Source organism: Diadema setosum, chromosome 1 (assembly GCF_964275005.1).
Source record: "Diadema setosum chromosome 1, eeDiaSeto1, whole genome shotgun sequence".
Classification (NCBI taxonomy): Eukaryota; Metazoa; Echinodermata; class Echinoidea; order Diadematoida; family Diadematidae; genus Diadema; species Diadema setosum.
The window spans coordinates 30754593-30778311 of record NC_092685.1 but is presented as its reverse complement, the minus strand read 5'-3'; the positions used below and the strand labels follow the sequence as shown (position 1 = coordinate 30778311).

Genomic DNA, 23719 nt, shown 5'->3' with positions numbered 1-23719 from the left:
AGAATTACCAGTGGGTGGATACATAAGAAATAATTCATACAATATTATTAATCCTATATTTCATTTAATTTTGTTGTATTTTATCAAAAGTGGATATGAAGATCGGACATTTTCTCTATCTCTCCTCGCCTATGGAACTCCCTCCCTTCTTTTCTCCGTGACACTGACAAACTTGAGCCCTTCAAAGCCTCGATCATGATTCACATTTTTCATTAGGCATTCAATTGCTTAATTGTAGACATTTGAATGTTCCTACAACAGATATATGGCGTTATACAAATGCTGTGGATCATCATCATCATCATCATCATTTCAATTAAAATACTAACCTCTAAAAAAATAGGAAACATCATGACTCCAAACTCTCCTAGCATATTGTGCACAAATGTTCATGATCACACCATGCTTTTTTCAGCTTTACAAAGCCTTTTTCTGTGCAAGTGGCAAAGAGTAATGCTGACAGAAGGAGAGAAGGCCGAAGGGTCAGAGTCAAGAATCAGAGGAGATACAAGAGGCAGAGTTAAACCAGAGAAGTCCTAGTCACAGGGAGTGTAGTCAAAGACATAGGAGTCAGAGTCAGATCTAGGAGTCCTCAGAAGAGTAGTCACAGAAAGGAGTCAAAGTCAGATCTACAGGAGTCATAGGACGAATATTCAAAGACATAGGATTCAGAGTTAGATCTAAAGGGGTCATAGGACGAATAGTCAAAGACACAGGAGTCAGAGTTAGATCTAAAGGAGTCATAGAACGAATAGTCAAAGACATAGGAGTCAGAGTCAGATATAGAGGATTCCTCAGAAGAGTAGTCACAAAAAGGAGTCAAAGTCAGATCTACAGGAGTTAAATAGGAAGAATAGTCACAGAGACATAGGAGTCAGTCAGATCTCACGGAAGACTAGTCAAAGACATCAGGAATTGGAGTCAGATTAGAGGAGTCACAGGAAAAGTAGTCAAAGACATAGGAAGAGTCAGATCTACAGAAGTTGGAGGAAGAGGAGGAAGAAGGTGACTTGGAAGATCTGTGGCTTCATAATACCTCCAGCATAGCCCTCTTTGCAGGATTCAGCATGAGAAACCGCTTGAGTAGATTCTCGCAGTCCGTCGACATGTAGAAGGGGATGCGGTATTTCCCTCTTAGTACTCTTTCCCTCAGCTCCTGTGAGATTCGGAATTCAAAGAGACAAGACGCGTTGAGAAGAATTCACTCTCACTCACAAAATATTTTTGAAACATTCTCACCCCCTTTCATATAAATGTACCTCTTTAAAATGGGACATTCACTCTCTTGATCTTCCTCTCTCTCTCTCTCTCACACACTAAGCATTTGCAGCACTATGACATGCAAAATCCAGATCACATAGGTCTACATAAATCACGTTTACAGCCGCAACATTTCCTGTAAACACGAACGGGAAAGGAATGTCATTACCTGTTGGCAACACCTACTCTAGTATCTAAATTTCAGATTTGTCTCCGTAAAAAGTAGAAATCAGCCTACTAGAACTCGCTAGCCACACACCTCATATTGTCAATCTTTAAGGAAAAAAAAAATCACACTTAAATCTCACTCCCAATTATCTCTAATAAAACAACATGGAATACATGTGGATTGATGTGATCTGACAAATCATGAAATTACCTACTTCTTACCTTTTTATATTTTTTTATTATTATCATTAAAAAAAAAATAGAAATCCAATCTATATTTTGGTCATGTAAGAGTGGATGTTACAGGCTTGAAATACAGTAAAACATCAAGGACTCCATCAGGGACATGCATTTTTTCCCCCTGCCGTATCTTACATTACTTTTTTGTTTCCTTTTTTTTGGGGGGGGGGGGGTTACATGGCAAAATTAAGACTCTATTGGCAAGATAATTCCCTTGTGTGGGAGTCAGGTAGCAGTGAGATGAAGGTTGTATCAAGGTCCATTCTGAATGTTCCAGCTTCTAGAAACAACTACGCTACCTACATATCCCACCTATTCATTATCTTTCCAGACTACAAAATACTTTCAATGACACTGATTAAATTGATGTTCAGCCTTCATGTTGGTCATGAACAGACAATGTTACAAATGTTGCAAAATAAAGCTATGAAGGACTTCATCGGGTAAATGTATGTTCTCTTCTTTTTTTTTTCTTCTGCTGTGTCTTACATGATTTTTTTTTCTTTTTTTTTTTTGGGGGGGGGGGCATTTCACATGACAAAACACTTCAAATGATTAATCAAGACTACACTGGCCAGTAAATTCCTTTGTGTGGGAGGCAGGCGGCAGGGATGAAGGATATGTACCAAGGCCCACTCTGGAGGTTTCAGCTTCTAGAAACTGCCTTCATTTCTCACCTTATTCTCTGCCTTTCAAGACAACAAAACATTTTTAAAGACAGGAAGTTAAATAAAAAGAATAAAATCAGATGAAAATGTGACAACATGCAGTTAAAGTCATCTTTTCAGACGTCTCTTTGTTTTATCCTCTATACAATACATATATGTAATGTTAAAGGCGCATAGTCCCGGTAGTGTAGAGGGCGCTGTTGATGATACTGCCGATCACAGTTAGCATTGATATGAAGATTACTGAAGTTGAGCTGTCATCAAGAGTAAAGTGCGTAGGTGTTGCTAAGTAACGCTGCCTTCGTTGTCTTCTCTGCGCATCGCGCAGTCTGTAGTAATGCCAAGGTGCGTGCATGTGCTTGTTATTATGACATCACAAAGGAAGTTTGCTAAAGCTGTCATCCCCCTCAGCCGAATCATGAGCCGAACTGTGATCGGACCACTGACTACAGTGAATCGGACTTCTTCGGACTCGGGGAAGTGGGCCACAGTGTAAGTGCTACAGAGGAGTCGATAGCGTACGTCTCTATAGGAAACTTGCACCAAGCGCCCGCGTACGCGTTTGACTAAACCACCGGGACCATGTGCCTTTAAATGAGGCTATGTACCTCTTCATTGCATAAATACCTTGCAATGATGCCAAATATCAAAGTTACAGTCACAGCAACAAAAAGATACACGACTGTCGTAGCAGGAACTATTATTATAATATAGTTATGGTGGCAATGATAATAATCATGGTAATTATTATGTCTAAACATATATGACATCACGGAACAATGCTTCTTTCTGTTGAGCTGGAACGACAGCAGACCTCAGTCCATTAGATTCATCCTGAGGGTGTGGTGCAAAGTTACCACATCCTTGCTGTTGGGCAATTAACATGAAAGGCTGCTAATCTGACCCGCAACTACCCGCCCCCCCCACGCCTCACACACACACACACACACACACACACACTCTAACATACACACAAGCTATTATGCCATAAAGAGACCATGATCTAAAAACTAAAATATTCCAAATGTATGGGATTGCAGGTCGATGATAGAAGGTTTATTTATTCATTCATCATTTCATTCATAGACATATTGTTTACTTATGTATGGATCTACTTAGTAAATTATGTATTACCTATCTATATAAAAGAGTCCACATGACTGTGAGGGACAATAAGTATTACAAATATTTCAAATTCAATGTCAATATACAATACGATAAACTGACAGAATCAATTTTATCTGTGAATCAATATTCAGAAGTCTCCTAATTGACATTAGCAAGAACACCCAGCATTAGTCTGCATGAGGGCATTTTAAACGCCACCCGTGATTACGGCACGGAATTCTGAGCCGTCGACGGCACATTTTTCACAACACGCTTTCTGCCGACACGCACCGAGTGGTATTCCTCGTTCCTAAAACAGTCTGCATTCTGTGGTTTTTCTACCTAGATAGCTGCACGACTCTTGTCTGTCGCACATGTGCCGCCGAGCAGCTCTCATCAGAATATTTTTGACAATCTCACAGAAATCCCCCCTGCTCTGAATGTTGGTGTGAGATGGCTATCAATACCCCTTGCACCCAACTGATTACCTTCATTTCCTGTCCCAGAATTGCGGGGGGCTTGGGTCCATACGCTAAGCAGGAACCCTGCTCAACACACCAGGGCCTTTTTTTTATCCCCCTTTTTTCTCCAGCTTCCACGAACATGGCAGCTGCATTTGGGAACCAGCTGCATCACGCACAGCTTCCTCACAATATTGGCTCCCTACGTCATGTCATACCGTCAGTGACATAATTTCCAGCCGATATTGCATGGGATGTTCTGTCGTTACAGTAGACAGTCTAGACACTGGTTTGCCGCAATATGCGCAACCTTGTCCTCTTTCTCTTGATTCAGTTACTATGTCTTGTATTGCTGTAATCACCGTTGCTCCTTGTTTTTGGTGTTATTATCTTTCACAGTATGTAGAGAAGTACAAAACTTCAGAGTTGTTGAGACTGTCATCTTTCTCCTTCAATCTCGACTGATGTAAAAATGCTGTATTAACTACAAATTTATCTGATACATTTTCTAGTACAACCTTGTTGCATTAGGAGCTGGTGACACATCAAAACACAATGAAGCCATAACATCTTTTTTTCCCTTCCATACAAACCAATTAAATGCCACCATCATGAAAAGGAAAAGAAAAAAAATTATATCTTAATATATTCTGCTGAGCAAATGTCAGCTCTAATCACCTTAGGAGATATCACTGTTATTATGCCCATACCTGTCACTGCCTTCAACACTAACCACCACCATCATCATCACAAGCAATACCGTTACCATCATCATCATCACTGTCACCATCATCATCATCCCTGTCACCATCACAATCTATCATCGACACCATCTTTAGCTGAGCTGAAATCACCTTCAGGTTCTGTCCATCGAAAGGTAATGACCCGCTGACCAATGTGTACAGGATGACCCCTAAGCTCCAGACGTCCACCTCGGGACCGTCGTACTTCTTGCCCTGGAACAGTTCTGGCGCGGCGTACGGCGGACTGCCGCAGAAGGTGTCCAGCTTGTTTCCCGGCGTGAACTCGTTGCTGAAGCCAAAATCTGCAATCTTGATGTTCAGGTCTTTGTCCAGTAGTAGATTTTCTGCCTGTAATGGACAAATTTGGATTAAGAAAAAGTGAAAAAGAAAAAAAGTGATGAAATCATCGTAGCATAATGTATTATAAACTGTCACAGAAATACACAATGAGCATATCTTTGATGTGTGCTGTAAATAGGTGACCAGGTCATCACCCTACATATTTGGCATACTTCACATAGAATTCCACCATTAATTTCCACATGGAAATGCAACCAAGCTGTTTTACTAATGAACACATTCATTTCTGAGCCAATTTGATATAAATAACACAATGCTAAGATATGAAACGTATCCTCTCTGGACCAACGATTCTTATTTCTTATTTATGTTCCACGGTTTCGGAGAAAAAATGACAAGAGCAAATAAGTGACTGTGAATGGAAATCCTGGGCAAAAAAAAACCAACAACTTGGATTTGTGATCAACCATAACATGTTTACTCCAAGGAGCCCCTTGGCAATTTCCCTTGCCACAATGGCTATGCTCATTACTATGCACAGCTCCCCCCTCTCTGCCCCTCCCTCTTCTCCCTCCTCCCCCCCCCCCCCCCCCACCGCTACTCCCAGTATCCCGAATCACTGCAATATATATATACTGGGTCTTCTGGATGCTACCACAGACACTAATAAGGCCGAGCCCACATGGCATCAATCGCTGCCACACGCCATCTCCGTGCCGATGCTTCTTGACCAGCCAGTCTTGCACTTAGCGCGCCGACCACTTGAGCTAAACCAACAGCGTCTATTATCATATCTGCCCATCTTCAATACGCCCCAGTGCTCTAGTGAGAACAATGTACACACTGAAATATCAAAGTGGAAATTCAGTCAAAAAACATGTTCCCACCGTTCTATCTAATTTTGCGGCGAACCGTAGTTGCCCTATTACACTGTTGTTAACTAAGTGTGTCCAGGCATGTTTGTTTGTGAGTGTGCATCATGAACTAAAACACATGAAGATATACAAGAGCATTTTATCTGAACGTCAGGAATAGGCTAACTACGTCTACATGTCATCTTTCATTTGACAAAAGGCATGAAGAAGATGGAACATGTATTCCACAATGGCACCGTAAAAGGTCATACAAGACATTAGCGCTGACCTTCTTATGACAAGCACTGCTAAAAATAGTTAGTAGCCAATCCAGAGCATGGCTCATCAAATAGAAGATGATGAATGAGGGTAAACCCAATCAAATCTCTATTTGCTCGTCTCAATGTTGCTTTGAAATTGGTAATGCAAAAACATATGATTAGCATTTACGCAAAGGTTATGTTCATACTGGCACGATGATTTTAAGTCTTGTTTGTATGACATGACATGGAGAATTTATGTGAAATCATATCAAGTTCATATATAATATTCACATATTCATTTTTTTTCTCACAATTAACATATCAAATTGTAACAAAGACATTTTTTCTCTTTTGAAACAACATATGCAATAATGGCACTATGCTTGCAACACTTTTGTTCAATACTTTACAACACTGTATAGACTTTAAACAAGACAAGAGACCCGCGGGTCTAGCGCTCACCTGAGTATCGCAAGTTCACCTTTCACGCAGTCACTAATCTAAATTATTCACAGCTCTACTAAAATTTGACCAGGCTTCTCAAGTAGAAGATGAAAATGTACAATAAGGGCCGAAATTTTTAAAGATTCCTTCATTTGGGGGGATTGGGGGCCCCCTGGGGCCCTCTGGGTGGGGCATGGTGCCCATTTTGATAAATTGAGATCCTGACCCCCTAGGGATGCTACCTGCCAAGTTTGACGAAAATCCATCATGAGGTTTTCAGGAAGAAGATGAAAATGTACAATTCAGGCCCCCATTTGGACCTTCCCAACCCCCCCCCCCCCCCTGCCCCCAAGAGGGGCACCCCTGGATTTGCTATGAACAAACTTGAAACTACAGTCATTAATGTACTCACTCATAGTATTATCTTAGCTCTATAACTTCTGATTCTAGAGAAGATTTTTAAAGATTCCTTCATTTTGGGGGGTTTGGCCCCGCTGGGGCCCCTGGGTGGGGCATGGTGCCCATTTTAACAAATTGAGATCCTAACACCCTAGGGATACTACCTGCCAAGTTTGGTGAAAATTGGTCATGGGGTTCTCAAGAAGAAGATGAAAATGTATAATTTAGGCCCCATTAGGACCCCTCCCCACCCCCCTCCCCTGGGTCCCAAGGGGGGCACCCCTGATTCTGCCATGAACAAACTTGAAACTACAGTCATCAATGTACTAACTCATAGTATTAACTTAGCTCTATCACTTCTGGTTCTAGAGAAGAAGATTTTTACAGATTCCTTAATTTTGGGGGGTTTGGGCCCCCCTGGGGGCCCCCTGGGTGGGGCATGGTGCCCATTTTAACAAATTGAGTTCCTAACCCCCTAGGGATGCTACCTGCCAAGTTTGATGAAAATCGGTCTTGGGGTTTTCAAGAAGAAGATAAAAATGTAAAAGTTTACGCACGACGGACGACGCACGACGCACGACGGACGACGCACGACGCACGACGCACGACGCACGACGGACGCCGGACGAAGGGCGATCGCAATAGCTCACTTGAGCCTTTGGCTCAGGTGAGCTAATGACACAGTCCACAGCACTTTATTTCAATTTCCTTGCTTTGTTAATACTGGCTGACAAGCGTACTTCCACTTCATTAGTGTGAAGCCACACACCGTCAGCAACCCTAAGGTTTTGTTGATGGTCGATAAAGGGGAATCTTCGCAGAAAAAAATAGATAGTGGCCTTCTTGAGCCAAGCAGCTATACGTTGAGTAAGTGATGCCGTGAAAAAAAAAGGCAACAACAAGGAGAATACACAAAGATGCAGGATATTACTGTTAACAAACCATGCAAATGCAGTTCTTGGTTCGTACCAGATGTCTTGTGCCTGGAGATATGTAACTAGAAGATGAACTGCATGATGGGATTGCTGAATACTTTATGCAGCAGGTAGGATTCATTTCAACTGAAGCAAATGACAACTGTTACAACATTCACAAAATGTGTGATTTATTTCATCCTGAACACTTAATTTCAGATGACACTTTTCATGTCCAAATCATGGTCGCTCATTCATGTGTTTCCTGCGAATGAACCGAATGAGTTCGAGATGCTGGAACGTAAGTGAGTATTTGTCAAATATATACTTTTGGCATTATCAGGTTTTAATGTGGGTACTTATTTCTCATCATGTTGAAAAAAAAAAATTAGCACCTCTGGATTCATCTGAAAGTTAAGAGGTCAGAATCAATGTCAAGTTACTACGCAAGGCTCAGAAACAGAACAGCAATCGCAGGGTCAAAACCTTAGCCCATTGGCCAACGGAAGAAAAGTGCGTTTGACTCCACAAATAAATCCCTCCAGTGACAAAATCAACATAAGACGGGACAACACGGGCGGCAGAGGAGGCAAGATCCTAGGAGGAATGGGTTAATGATAGAGTTAAAACTAGAAATGTCGCTACTGCGACTGATGCCTCCGCCATAATGCATGATTCTCCCAAAAGGTGTATAGTACAATGTCTTGACAATGTGTGATGACAGTTTCACATAACTGGCAAAATATCGAAATAACAGGTTTGTCAGAAATATCTTGAATGTTCACTTTCCACGAACTGGGTTTGCTATAATTGTCTATTAAAGAGTGCAGGTACACATATTTGGGGAATTGAAAATTTTTACTTGACTTCTGACCGACCTTATTATAAGTTTATGCATTGAGTATAATTTTCAAGGTATGAAGAAAAAGTGTAATTACAGTACAAAATATTTTTTTTTTTCATTTAAACCTGACCTTTGACCCTTAACCTTTGACCTTTGACCTTCTGGTTGGACATTTCCAAGAGAATCTCCATCAAGTAATACATGTACATATATCAAACACTTTTAAAACTAATAATGCAATCATTGCATATACTAGTATACATGTATGAGGAAAATACAGCAGTAACATTTTGAGGAGTTGACCTTGACCTTTGAACCCCTGACTATTGACCCATGACCCCTAAATTCCCTAGATAATCCCTGCCAGTCAGTACATGCATATGTACCATATTCCATGAAGATACATTGAACCATTTGCGAGAAAAGTGATATTGAAACATTTTCACCTAACCTTTGACCTTTTGACCTTTGACCTTATGACATGAAACTCTCTCTGGAGAATCCTTACGCAGTAGTACATGTCTACACTAAGTTTCAAGAAAATAACTGCGGGCATTGCATAGATATGGGGGAAATAGCAACATTTTTAGCATTTGACCTTGACCTTTTGACCTTTGACCTCTTGTCAATGTCACTAGAATCTACTCAACTAATTGTCCCATCATACATCATCCCTGGACCAAGTTTGGTGAAAGCTGCTTCATCCAGTTTTGAGTTATCACATAAACAGATAAATTTTAGGATTTGACCTTGATCTTTGACCTTTGACCTCTGTCCGATTTCACTGAAAAACTAATCAAGTAATTGTCCCATCATACATCATCCTCCAACAAAGTTTGGTGAAATTTGCTCCATACAGTCTTGAGTTATCGCGTAAACGGATATAATTTCATGATTTGACCTTGACCTTTGACCTTTGACCTTTAGCCGATTTCACCCAAAATCTTATCAAATCGTTGCCCCATCATACTTCATACTTGGACCAAGTTTGGTAAAATTCCAGTAAATATTACTCAAGTTATCGCGTAAACGAAAGCGGACGGACGTACGGACGTACGTACGGACGGACGGACAACCCGAAAACATAATGCCTCCGGCACCACTTCGTGGCGGAGGCATAAAAAAGAAGCAAAAACACGAGAGAAGAGGAAGATGAAGAGTACAACCAGGATGCCCTGTGGCACAAAACTGCACATGACCGTGGCCCGTCATCACTCCACTGACCGCTGGGTGTCACGGAAGGAGAAGAGAAGAGGGACAGGCTTGGAAAGAGAGAGAGAGACAGGGAGACAGAGGGAGACTGTCTCCATCCTTAAGGCATCTCTCTCCTGTATGTAAACACTAGGCGTACATAAGCCTTGGTTTCAGTTGAATTCACACACAAGGCTAGTCAAGCACCAGAGTACATTAACCCTCTGACTGCAAACCAAAGTAAACACATTCAAATAACTGAAATAACAATGGAAAATGGAAGTCTTTGGGCAGCAGACATGTATGTATGGCAGATTCTCATATAATACATTATGGGATGGACATGGTTTCCTAAGACTTCACTTGGTCTTTACTTCCACGAAACGTTACGTTTGCGAAGTCAATATTTTTTGTGTCAACATGTACGGGTAAGTATCTCCTCTCATAATATGGTACAAATCATTTTCTGATTTTTTTTTTTAATCTTTAACCCTAAATGCAAACATGTATGTCTGTTTATCTAGAATGTCTAGATAGAATATCTATCTACCTAAAAACATTCTTACTTGAACTTGTTTTTAGCCATCCCATCTGGTCTTCTTAAATCCTTACGGATTATTGGAAAGGAAGGATTCATACACTTAAACTCCAAGGTATATTCAAGTGGGTTTTGACAACTCGAGGGAACCTCAACTGAGCAGTGGAAGTTTCACTATCCTCCAACATGAACAAAGAAATCTATGGAATTTCACAATTTCACATGCTTTCACAAATCAGTGATTATCACTTTCAGATCTGCGTCAGTTGTTATTCCCTCACAACTGATCATCAATTTTTACTAGATAAGGATAACATTCTTAAAATCCCTACAATCCAGCTCATGGTTATCTAGCGGCAGATGTCAACCTACCCTCCGTAGAGTCCCTCATGGATAATAAAGTCATTAAGTAACTACATAATAGTTTTATTTGAAGGATGCAATTTATATCCTTTGATATCCAAAAAGGAAATTTGGTGAAGTCAATGGCTAGTCACTGGCTAGTCACTGACTAGTCAATGGGGCCTTGTGAGGCCGAGACAACATCCTCACCTCATTAAAATTCGCATCGCAACATTGTGTTCCTTCCTACAATCATGATACACTTGAAGAATTTCAGACCTTTCTCACCAACATGCATCACTTTGGCCCAATTTCAATTTAACTTTTTTTTTTTTTTTTTTTTTTTAAAATAAACCATTTTCATTTGAGTAACTTTGAGTACAGAATGTCATTTCACTCAGAGCCTTCTTCGTATAACTGTTAATCTTCTTGCTTTTAATGACAGCCCCGGCATACAGTTTGGCTCCAGTCAACCGTGACATGTGCTATCCAGGCACAGTGTACTATGCTATACTACAGGAAGATAGTCAAAGACATCTTCAACTAACCCACTTGAACCAGGTAAGTGATTCTTTAAAATAAAACAAAACAAAACAAACAAACAAAAAACTTCAGTATGAATGGGGAAATGAGGGCCCCCTGGAAAAGGGAGGGTGGGGGATTCTAGGGGGTCCCGGACATTGTACGCATCGTAACATCTTCCTATCTGGAGGACTCCAGCGCTACGCTCCACTGATGTCATTATACTACAAGAGGAATAGTTAATTGGTTCTCCACACCGCGACCTAATTCCAAGGTAGTCTGGGACTTAAAACCTCTCGTCTCCTCCAATTTACACTGGTCTTTAATAACACATCAAGCTGTATACCACTGGTTGTTAATCTGAATGGAGGATGCCTTTTATATCTTCTAGACTAGACTTCGGTAATGCTTGTTTCTTTCAGTTACCCCATACTAGTAATCAGCTTTCACGCCTACAATTAAAACTTCAGAATACAGTTGCCTGTATGATAACTCAGAAAAAAAAAAAATTGTATAAACAATCATAATACTTGTGCTTTAGTCATTACACTGGTAACCCATATGATCACAAAGTGTATTCAAAATACTCTTGCTTGTGTTTCACTGTGTCTACGGCACTGTTCCTGGCTGTAATATTTCTCTTGTGCAGCAATATACCCCTGTTAGACAAATACACTCATCCGACTCCATTTTATATATAGTGCCAAAAGTTCAATCAAATTGGGGGGGGGGGGGTCGGTTATTTGTTCATGCAGGTCAATAACTTTGGAATAAATTGCCTTTATGTATTCAGGTAAGCTCACAATATTGATATATTTAAAGTGAATCTAAATCACATCTTTTAAATTTTGCATATAAGCAATTTGTTTTGCTTTATATTGTTTGTTTGTTTGCTATGTGCTGTTTCCTATTCATATTATTTTCCCTTTTTACTTCTTTTAACCGCTTTCAGCACTTCCGTGGATATAGCCCTATGTCAGTAACCATTGTAATTATCACACCACTGGTCTCCACCCTCAATGAAACACTGAAGTGCAGACCAATGTGCCATTGCTTTTTTGTTTTTTCCCCCTCCCCATAACAAATGCTTTCTTCCAGTGTATGGTATACATGGTAAATGTAATACCACACCGTATGGAAGAACCCTTCAATACTATGGGGGGGGGGGGAACCTGAGAGTTACTTCATTATCTTTATACAGTTCAAATTCAATTAATTTTTTGGTCTGCATATTGTTGATTTCAAGCCGTGAAAATATGTTGCTTTACCGTACGTGTATACATGTCAAATCTTTTAGTCACAGTCATACTGTGCAATCAACGGCAAAACTAATCTTTAAAACTTCTCTCATTATTTTTGAAAGGTGCTTTAAAATGTATCACTGTTCAAAGGCATTAGGAATGACGGGAAACACAATCTTTCTCATTGCTATAGTAGAAGAGAGTTTCATCACTACGTTTATAAAATTTCAAGTTTCATCTTTTAAGCGTCATTACAAGGGATACTATGTTTGTTTCAATTGGTACGATGACAAGTTTGACCCTAAAGTGGTCGGTGACCATGGAAACAAGGGACTGAAGAGCAGAGACTAGGAGCAAGGGGTGTGGAGGACTCAAGGACAGGGTGTCACCCAGGGATGGTGGCGATCCCAGTGAGTGACTGATGATGAGGAGGTGCTTATCTCATTAAGCTCTTCCTCCACCAATCAAACTCATTGGCGTGGCGGTTGCAGCTCCCTTTCCTCCCTCCCCTACCCAAACTTTGGGCTGGCCGGCCGGCTGGCTGGCCGGTGGCTTGCTTGTGCCACAGAGTGCACAGGTCAGGAGTGAGCACGCATGGTGGGGGACAGTGTGCGCTTCCTCGCTGCGTGCGTTGGCGAAGCTGTGGTGCTGGGGGGGGGGGGGTGGTGGGGAACTCTGAGAAGACATTGCTTTTAACACTGTCATCCGTCACATGCCATGAACGAAGTGGCCACGCATGCCTGAAATGTGTCAGATGACATGCGTGGTTAATAACCCCCCAAAATTTGGACTATGACTTTAGAGCCATGGTGCCTAGCCATACTTCAATGCCAACTAACAAGTATGGGCTCAACTCAATATTTGTTTGTTATTGTTTTCATTTTTCCATCTGAGATAATGGCTGGATAGCCCATAATCGGCTGCACTAGTTGGTCTTCCATGGGGTCCAGCTGGATGTGAGGTGGGACCATTTCACCGGGTTATAAATGCACCCCGCTCTTCACGATGAATGAAAGAAGCGGGATCTTTTACATGCATGAGTTGTGACTCTCTCATACGCGGGACCTCCATTTTATGTCCTATCCGAGGAACAGAGTGTTTTGCCTCTTGCTAGAGAGGGACGGTATAACACACAACATTGCTCAGTGAGACTCAGGAATCAAACCCGGTACCCTTGGATCTGGAAGCAGACGTGCTACCAACTGAGCAAATATAACCGCCCTTATATTCAATCATACAGCAATCATTTTAACAGATTTTGACTTCTTGTTTTATCTTGTATGCTCTGATGACTGTTATATAGTCATTTCTTCTACAATCTACCACCTTCAAATTCATAACAGCATTACAAATTTGATACCATCCATTTAGACTCCCAATGGAAACATTCAATAAAAAAAAGACAACACTTCCTGTACAAGAATTGAACTGGAACATTCTCAGGCATGATCAGTTGATTCTTACCTTTAAATCTCTATGAACTACTCGCTTTTGATGACAGTACTGTACAGCAGACACAATCTGGAAAGGGTGAAGAGGATACACAGATAAGATGAACTTCTCATATTTCTGTTGGCATGGTTCAAAACGGAATATAGATGAGAAAAAAACCAAAATCAGTCATGAGCTCATACATGTATCAACTTCAACTTGTTTTCAAAACAAACGTATCACATCACTTCGGCTTGGATGTGTGTCTTGCATAAATACAATGTGAGCTGCCATCTATTCGTTACAAAAATAGCACTGTAACTGTCTCAGGGCCACCACTGAAAGATATCACTGGCATTTAATATACAACATACACGTGTTGCTGCTAGTGGTCACAGCACAGCCCCCAGCAAACTTGTAGTTTAATATGAAAATGCATTCTTGAGAGGAATGGTGGAAATGTTACTAGTAGTTTTACATGATCTAATTGTGCAGTGAACAATCCTCCCCCTCAGTGTAGCTTCAAATTGGTGGTCAGTAGTAAAGGAGACAGCTTATAAATTGACGTTTCTGTGGGTTAACAGAACAACAAAATATTGTGATGTTGTCATCGTATCATCAGTAACTGCAATATAACATGGTTTTTCACTCATAATTGGATTGCAGGCCTGCAGGCAAATATTGTTGAATACTCACCCCACACACATGGATAAAATGGAGTGTGAAACGGGTCAGAAACTATACAATGCAGATTCAGGGTGGTCTTCCAAAACAACAGGACACTTTCAGATGGCACACAGTAATCACTTATAGACTCGTTAAGAAACACATCTGATGCAAATTGGGGTAGATTTTGTGCATCCAAATGCATAACTTGAATCATGTTTCTTCTATCATGATTTTGAAATTATCTGTCAACAATCTGTGGCCCCCAGGTGATTTCCAAAAAAATTTTGGCTCAAACTAGAAGCATGTTTGTGATTAAAACGGCTTGACCTGAGAATATAATTGAGGAGGCAATGCTCAACTTGAACATGCAGGCACTTCCCTGTACAAGCTGCACTCTTTGGACATTTATGAGTATGGTGCAAGCACACAAGTACATTCTCTTACAAACATATATAATGCCCTGAAAGTTGCATCTTGTTTTAACGACAGCCCATACATCTACCACAAAGCTGCATGATGGGACGTCTTTAGCGGTTTGCAGTCTGTGACAAATGTTGCCATCTGGATAACTAATTACTCTAAACATGATGAAAAACATGTTTCAGAGACACAATCTAAATTTCTTTTGTTTTTGCCATCAGAAGGCGTACATACATGTAGTGTGAAAGGGAAATTTTTGCACATAGATCGCAAAACATGAAGCTAGCACAAAAATAAAAGTGTGTGAATTTTTTGCTTGTTATTTAAAATATCTCATAGCTTTGATTTCAAGGGGAGTATATTGTAGTGGTATAACTGCTACGTTGTTCGTAGTTTTTTCTTTACATTTGCTAGTCCTGTTGTATGTCCCTCCAAAACATTTAGCCGCCATGGCAGCTGTGGGCTATTTTTGAAGTGTTTGCTTAATTGTGACCGTCTGTAAAATTATGAACGAGTAAAAAAATTTTTCTGGCTAAGTATGAAAAACTACTCACAAAAAAATTTTCATTTTTATATTACTTGAAAGTATGATATAGAAAAATTAGTAAAATTATGAACAAGTAAAAATGTTTACATGGCTAAGCATGAAAAACTACTCACACAAATTTCCATTTTTACAGTACTTGAGAGTAAGATCTAGAAATCATGAGCATATGATATTACAGTGAGAAGCTATATCTGTAGAAGTCTTCCTTAGAGGCAGATCCTGCCCCAAGCAATGAAATTCTTAGCTGTTATAGCTGTGAGCATGTAACCAAACATGTACTTTCACAGCAAATGCAATGGATCCAAACTTAACTTAATTTTGGTTATGCAAACTTTTACAGGAAATTCTCTCTCTTTACATTGTAGAAGAAAGAACTTCAGAAAGAAAAAAGAGCTCAGAAAGGGCAAATGGACACAAGAAGGTTTTTTATTTCAAAAACATGCAATCACAGAAACTGATCTGATGGAAGAAGGGAAAATCACGATATCAAATCAAGTTTCTTGACGTCACTTGCAGCCTGCACTTGCACCACTTATGCAGGAATGAAGTGCCATCCTCGCCAATTTACAGCGCTCTGACACCATCAACATCAGAACCTCATATAAAGAGAGAGAGAGAGAGAGGGGGGGGGGGGGGGAGTGGATTGTGGAGAATTTCAAATTCTTCCTCTGCATGTGTGTAACTGGGGTTTTTTTTCCCTCTTTTTTGTGTATATTTGAGTGTTTGCTTTGGTCTCCAATTTTGAATGCATCACAGAAGACAGTTGCTCTTGGCAACAGAATTGACTTCTGAATGAATTTCGAAAGAAGCAGAATTTGAATAACATGGGAAAACCTGAATTTTTACGAATATCTACAATGTAGTGGAAGAAATACAACAGAGCCAACCAAATTCAAAGGCTATACCTCCATTTTTCCCAGTTTAATTTCATCAAGTAAATCAATCTTTTCTTTTCTTTTTTATTACAAATGATTTTTGATTCATTTCATTGACTCACGTGTAAATCTTTGTACGAGAGCATTAGGCTGGAGGTAAATTACACCCGTAGTCATATATTTTTCTATTCAACAGGGAATGAACTCAGATATTACTATGTGAATGTAATCATCGAGGCTATTGTGTCGAGACAATGATCCAATGATATGTAAGTACAGATGATGCCTGCTGCCATATTTACAGTTTGGAATCGGAACAAGCCTCGACACACTTCACTGGCAGAACAATCTAATGGATGAGAGGTGGTGGAGGGGGGGGGGGGATAAAGATGTACAGTATAGTAGTGTAATAAAAAAGAGTGAGAAATAAGAAAGACTGACTTGTCTAAATTTTGCTCTTGCTTCTTTCTCCTTCATCCTTCCGTGCGCTACTAGATAGTCGAAGACTTCCCCTCCGCTGGCGTACTCCATTGCTAGATATAACGTCTTGTCCGTCTCCATCACCTCGAACAATTTCACTGAAATGAGGAGAAGCAAAAGAGGGCAAGAAAGGTTAATTTTTTTTTCTTTTTTTTTAAAGAAAGCTTTTCATACATGCACAGAACAGAAAACATGGAACACAGAATAAGTTTGGGCACAGAGTCAACAGTGGTGACCCTCGTTTGTGGAATATCTTTGACATTTCATACAGACATAAAATATCCCTCTTTTTTTTTTCTTTTTTTCTTGAGGCCCTCACAGCAGTTTTGGTCTTAAAATTTATTTTTGGGGCTAACCATTCTCATAGGGGGGAAAATAATGATGTAACAGAAAAATCAAACACAGTATGGTTGTCAGGCAACTGTGCCAAAAGCAACCTGAAACATGGGAAGAAAACTCACACACCAAACTCTGCGAGAAATTTTTAATGAAGTTTTAAAATGAAGTTTACGGTCCTCCTACTTTACAAAGTAAAATGACACAGAAAACATGCTACTTATGTCACATCTCACTTCCTGCAGAGATTGTTGTCGTTGTTTCTGAACAACTGAAATATTTCAGAATAGCTACAGGAGTTATCGGTTTTTGCATTGTGATGTAAAAAAACAATAATTATTTGTTAAAGAAAAAAAAATCACTTTCCTTCAAATGAAGTGCTTGAATCTCCAGACTGCACATGCCTGAACAAACTGTCTTTCTTTCACATATATTTCTTATGCATTAGGTGTACATTTTAGAGTGAAAATCAACAGTTCTGCAGGCATATGAGAACTATGTTTTCCTTTTAATCACATCCTCCTTTAAAATCAGAATTACTCACTAATAGCAGGATAACAACACTGCTGGGGAATTCAGAGATATAAGAAAAAGGTAAAAAGGCAAATAGGATTGTACCAGCAAAAAAAGCATGGCCAAACTGGAACCCTACCTGGCACTGCTTTTGTCTGTGACCTTCACAGATCTTAGTCATTACAAACGCAAACAATCCCAGTTTCTCATACTCATAGCTCTATTTCTGCAGACAAACGTCAAGCCTACAAAGGATGTCTGGGTAAATGATTTTCAGCAGCCCAAAAAACAACAACAAAGAAAAAAAATAACTAAGCAAACAAACAAAACAAATTAAAGCAAACAAACAAAACAAATTAAAACAAAAAACACAAAAAACAAACAAAAGCAAACACAGACGCACACACAAATACACAGAAACAATAAATTAGTCTACCATCTCAGACCTGCACTTTTCTGCTCTTATGTGACAAACCCAAGGGAGTTCAGTTTTTACCTACCCTATTACTTACTCACCCTCCTGATTTTGACAAATACTATGCAACAGCAGTGGTAAATATGGATCACATTAAAAAATCAACAACAATGCCTGAGCGTCAGACTAGCAAAGACCTTGCAGTGGCTGCATAAAATAGACAACTGCTGTGTTTCAGATAGGATACTAATCCACTCCATGAATACCTATCTTGCAATCAACGAATGTATCCTTGCATAAGCAGAATGGTATTACATAATATAAAATGCTTTTTGCCAAAAGAAGCAGTTCTAAAAGGTTTCTACTCTTTAAGTTTAAATGCACAGATAAATAGATTTTGCCTGATGAAGGAAATTGCAGTAACCTTCTAGACGTATTAATGCGGCACAGGATGATTTTTGCATTTGATACCAATCAAATTCCTATCAAGAGTGAATGTGTTGCTTATCATACATCCATCATCATCACAGACAAGACAGATGCACCTCCAGCTCTGAGGTCATCTGCTCCTCAAATTAAAAGTGAAAAAGGTTAATTCCAATAGATCCTCTTGAATTTCCTTCAACCCTTTTAAATATGAATATTCTACAAAGCATATTTCTACTACGTAACACTGGACCAATATATAGAACATAGGAGTTGGACCTTTTCATAACCACCAACGTACATCTCAAACTAACATGAACATTAGTCCAATCAAACTTTGGGTCGTCCAGTACCAGAAAGGTGAACCCATTTCAATTGCATACTTCACAAAAACTGCCTAAGTAATGACTGCATATTATGGACATGCAGAAACACTGAAACACACACACACACACACACACAGGCACACAAACCCTTTACATGCTATGCTACTACAGCACATGACTGCAATACACCGACCTCCAGTGTTGAGAGGCACACATTTGCACACTTCCCCATAAATGCCATGGAAATGTGATGTTGATTTCTCATCCTCTCACTTTAAGGCCCGTAGCCTCTCCTAACAGCCTTCCGCACGCTTACCGCTTGCACATATCTCACTAAAGTGAGATGAAATGATCAATTATCTATCTGCGATGCACGGACCCGGTGCATGGAGGGAAGTCTAATTCAATCGACCCGAGCTTGCTCCTCCAATTTGCAGAATTATCGCGGCCCGTGCCGCGTATTGTGGGGAACGTACTTGACGCAGCAGAAGGAATTCTCCGCGAAGAATCAATGGCCGTGAGTTTCACAAGGAGAAAAAGACATTGACAAACGCGAATTCCTCCCTGCTCTGTCGCAATACGTTTCTCGTGGCCAAGGAAGCACCACTTGGTGAAAATTTGTACCAAAATCTGCTTGCATTCATCATTTGAAAATGTCACCCACTTGATCCCCTTGTCAGACTTCACATCATCTGCTCAAATGCTGAACATTGAGAAAATGGGGTGGGCGAGCTTCATTGGAGGGAGCTGGGGGTAGGTAGAGCAAGCAGTTATCTTTATTTCTGATTCTATGTAATACAAACAAAATTTACATATTCACTTTGAATGTGTTAAAACTTGCTGAATCAAAATACATGTTTCACTCGCACACAAGCACATACAACACAGACGCATACAGATAAGTCCCATAAAAAAATAAAAAAATATATGTAAACTTCTTTCTTTACTTCCTTAGGAAGCAAACAGTAGACGTCTTAACTATTCAAAGAACTATACTAGAATGACTCATTTCTTTGCAAAGCAAGAAAAGCAGACTTAAACTTTAAGAATTTGTGAATGGAATTTCCATGCCAAAAGCCAGCCATATGTTTCTTTCTTTGTTTGTTTGTTAATTTGGTGTTTTGTTGTTGTTGTTTATTTCCGGGGGGGGGGGGGGGGGGGTTGGCTAAACATTCACTCCTTTGCACCTTGTGTCCCCTTACTTTCCAAAGTTTTCAGAAGGATAATAGACAAACATTCCTTTCAATTGCAGTCAGGTCATGCTAGTGATTAAGACTCATGAAACACAGAAAACAAACCGGGTGAGGAGAAAACGATCTGATTTGACATTCTTTATTTGAGTGGCTACTCAAAGGTGACATGCTTTCGTGTTCTTTCAGAAACACAACAAGACGTTTGTATTTATGATGTCCCCAGAGACCTTAACCCCGGCGCGGGGCGCTGTAACCAGTAACAGCGCCCCGAAGACTTGTATGCAATTTAGTGAAGTAATCAAGTGCACTGCGATGCTCGCAATTCATTAAACAACTCATCGTTCAAAACGACACTTGGATTCAACGAAAAGCCACATGTTGTAATACCATATTGTTGAATATTATAGGCAACTATGTATCACTCATCATTACCTCCGAAAACAAGATTAATCGTCATCATCTTTGAGACCATCTCCGCGAGATGCGAATCGCCATTTTGAACATATCACGTAAATAAAATGATCTGCACATGCGCGACTGAATATTCCATTTCAGTTCTCAGCAAGCCGTCCTGTTTTTTTTTTTCATACGCATACATTGTGTATTGTAATATATGCTACGTTTTATCCATACCCGATCGACAGCAAGGCTGTTGGCACATGCGCTGTGTAAGTTGTACTATGATACGAAGTGCGGAAGGACTAAAACCTTGGATAAAATCTTTCACTGGGCTCTTAAAACAGATTGTATTGTAAATTGATTTCGGCGGCTCTGATTGTAAGTATCTTATCTAACAGTACGGCTATGATTTTCAGTGTAAAACCCTGTATTTTGGTCTCTGGTCACCAAAATGCTAAGCCATATCAGGCGTTTCTTCGATAGCCATAGGGCTGCCATGTGACCCCGACTCGGTACGCGTTGGGGTCGCTGGTGCGGTTACAGAGACTTATGCATATATACACAGACAGTATATACATCTGTTATTTGTCAGTGAAGAAATTTAACTCAGGGATAAATGTCAGCATCAAAGAAAATGCTCATGCATGCTCTATTCTTCATGTGAAATCTTTTGGGGGCGCTGTGGCATCAGTGGGGGCGCTGTGGCATAGTGGATAAGACTCCCGACTCCCGATCGGAGGACCCGAGTTCGAATCCCGCCCAGTGCTTACGTCCTTGGACAAGATGTTTTTACCCACTGTGTCCCTCTCAACCCAGGTGTATAAATGGGTACCTGGCAACGCTAGGGTAATAATAATGGCAGGGCCCTCTGGTAGAGCAGTGTCAACACTGAAGAGGCTACCCTGGGTAAATAAGACCTTATTATTATTATTATTATTATTATTATTGACGCATCCCATGCTCACCAGAAGGATGTTGACCTCAATAATGTACTGTGTGCTACTCACATAACTAGTAAGGTTGGTGTACAGTTAAACCATTATGGGACAAACATTCTGCCTCTTTTTGTATCGTGTCTTTTACAGGCAGCTTCTGACAAGTCTGTTGTTATGTTTAACACATGACCTTAAAGTTTGTTTCTGGCTATTCGATGTGAAGAGGTATGACGATGGCGTGGGCAGAGATGCAGATTCTCCCATAATCCTTTAGAATTCCCATCTTTCCTGAGCACTGCTGTGTGACTGTCACGTGAGATGTTCTCCTGGAGACAGAGCGAGCAGGTGATGCGGTCTGGGCGAATGGGGCAGCCTTTGAAGATCCCCCCCCCCCCATCCATGCATCCTAGGGGTCAGTGACAATAAGCCACCGCGTCGTCTCGGCCTTCTGGTGCTACACCTCCCGCCATTGTCCACACGCTGTGGCATCGTGCATCTCACGGCCAGGAGATGCCGAACTCCGGTGCCCGTGGCTACAATTGAGCCAGTCGGGGCACGGAGTCTGCATTCGCATCCAGATCTTAATGGAGACAGGAGGCAGATCCATGCATAATCTGATTTCTCCCACATGTCTCCTGGGCGCACAGGAATCTGCCTGGATTTACCTGTGCATCATGCTGCACGTTATGCAGCCAATGCATGTTTTAGATCTTTCTCTGAAATCCCTAGAATTATCTCAGTCCTACGCATCTAAATAACTTTGATAAAATTCCCCCTTTGGCATTTTATCTACAACTTTATGTCCTCTAAATCATTGCATTTTGGATGTGTATGTACATGATATCTATTCGAGTGGGAATCGTGGGAGGTTGTGATACAATTTCTTTTACTTTATCAAAGCACATGTAATGATCATGCTAAGCAAACACAACAATTACCTGTTATCTACTTGTATCATTACTTGAAGGCACATCACTCTATGATATAGAAAAGAAACATGCTGTTTTAAAACAGCAGCACACTGTATCCACACTAAGGATATGTACACAAAAGTGGTGTACCGTAATACACATTTCGAGCAACTAGGAAGTGTTTCATTTACTGCTGATGTGAATTCTTTTTTATTTCTAAAGGGCTAGATGAACTAGTGATATAGGATCTTACCATAGTCTTCACAATTCACACTGATACTTACTTTAAATGTCACGTTTCCACTGTCTTGCAATCTGCTGCGTACGCCATGATTGGCCAGTAGTAGTTGATCGTGAAGTTGTCATTTATATCTATCACAATCTGGGCCACTGTTCAAATCGTGGTCTGAATCATAGAGTAATCACGGTGATCGTATCAGACCTTATCAGATCTTATCACATCTTATCAGATCTTGAGGTCAGTCATGGCAATTACACTGATCGTAGACTATTTTTGAACTGTCCAAACTTTTCTACAATCAAAGAGATTGCCACGGCTCACCTCAAGATCTGATAAGATCTGATTAATTTTGACACGACCACGATTACTCCATGATTTGGAACAGTGATACAGATTGTGGTGGACGTCACTGAAAATTCCATGATCAACTACTAATGGCCACTCATAGTATGCGTATTGGATCACATGGCAGTGGAAACAAACCTTTATTCATCATTACTCTTATCTGAAGGGATGAAGAAAACCCATCAAAGCTGTTTATATATATTCACTTCCTTGACTGAACCTTTAAAAATAAAAACAAACTAACAAACTCTGACTGAAGTTGCTCAGCAAGTTTCCAGAACTTTGGAACAAACTACTTGTATGCGGAACCAGGACAACTTGATATTTCTGTGCATAATCAATCAAAGGATACACACCACCAGTGAAAGAGTTTTTTTTTTTTTTTTTTTTTTTTTTTTTTTTTTTTATATTCTAGCCCATCCCTTTGATCCTTGAATTCACTATACACTTCACTGTCTGTTCTAATTTGGGTGTAGCAATATACATGTACACAACTACTATGATGGTGTAGGAAATGTTCGTAAGTCTCTCATGATTCAATGCATTCACTCTCCACTATTATTAACACTCATGTCTTGCCCAGGGTATATTTGCACATTCTGGCTTCATAAGTGATACACACTATGGCTTCTTAACTGATACACACTACGATTTAACAATACACAGTATGAAAATGTGAATTATTGAATTCCTGCCTCATTCCAAACCCATTCCTGAGAAATTCTGATATCCATCCGACAAAGGCACTTTCTTTCACC

General features: G+C 40.2%; 1 protein-coding gene across 4 annotated transcripts in view; it reads right to left on the bottom strand.

Moving 5' to 3' along the window:
- Positions 1 to 23719, bottom strand: part of LOC140229643 (MAP/microtubule affinity-regulating kinase 3-like) — a 127084-nt gene that overhangs the window by 25050 nt on the left and 78315 nt on the right. For all 4 annotated transcript variants that reach the window (XM_072309888.1, XM_072309897.1, XM_072309894.1 and 1 more), the window contains 4 exons: positions 16883 to 17019; positions 13964 to 14020; positions 4759 to 4995; positions 1037 to 1156 (listed from right to left, as the gene is read on the bottom strand). In XM_072309888.1, coding sequence (XP_072165989.1) covers positions 1037 to 1156; positions 4759 to 4995; positions 13964 to 14020; positions 16883 to 17019 — 551 coding nt within the window. The remainder of the gene's footprint in view (positions 1 to 1036; positions 1157 to 4758; positions 4996 to 13963; positions 14021 to 16882; positions 17020 to 23719) is intronic.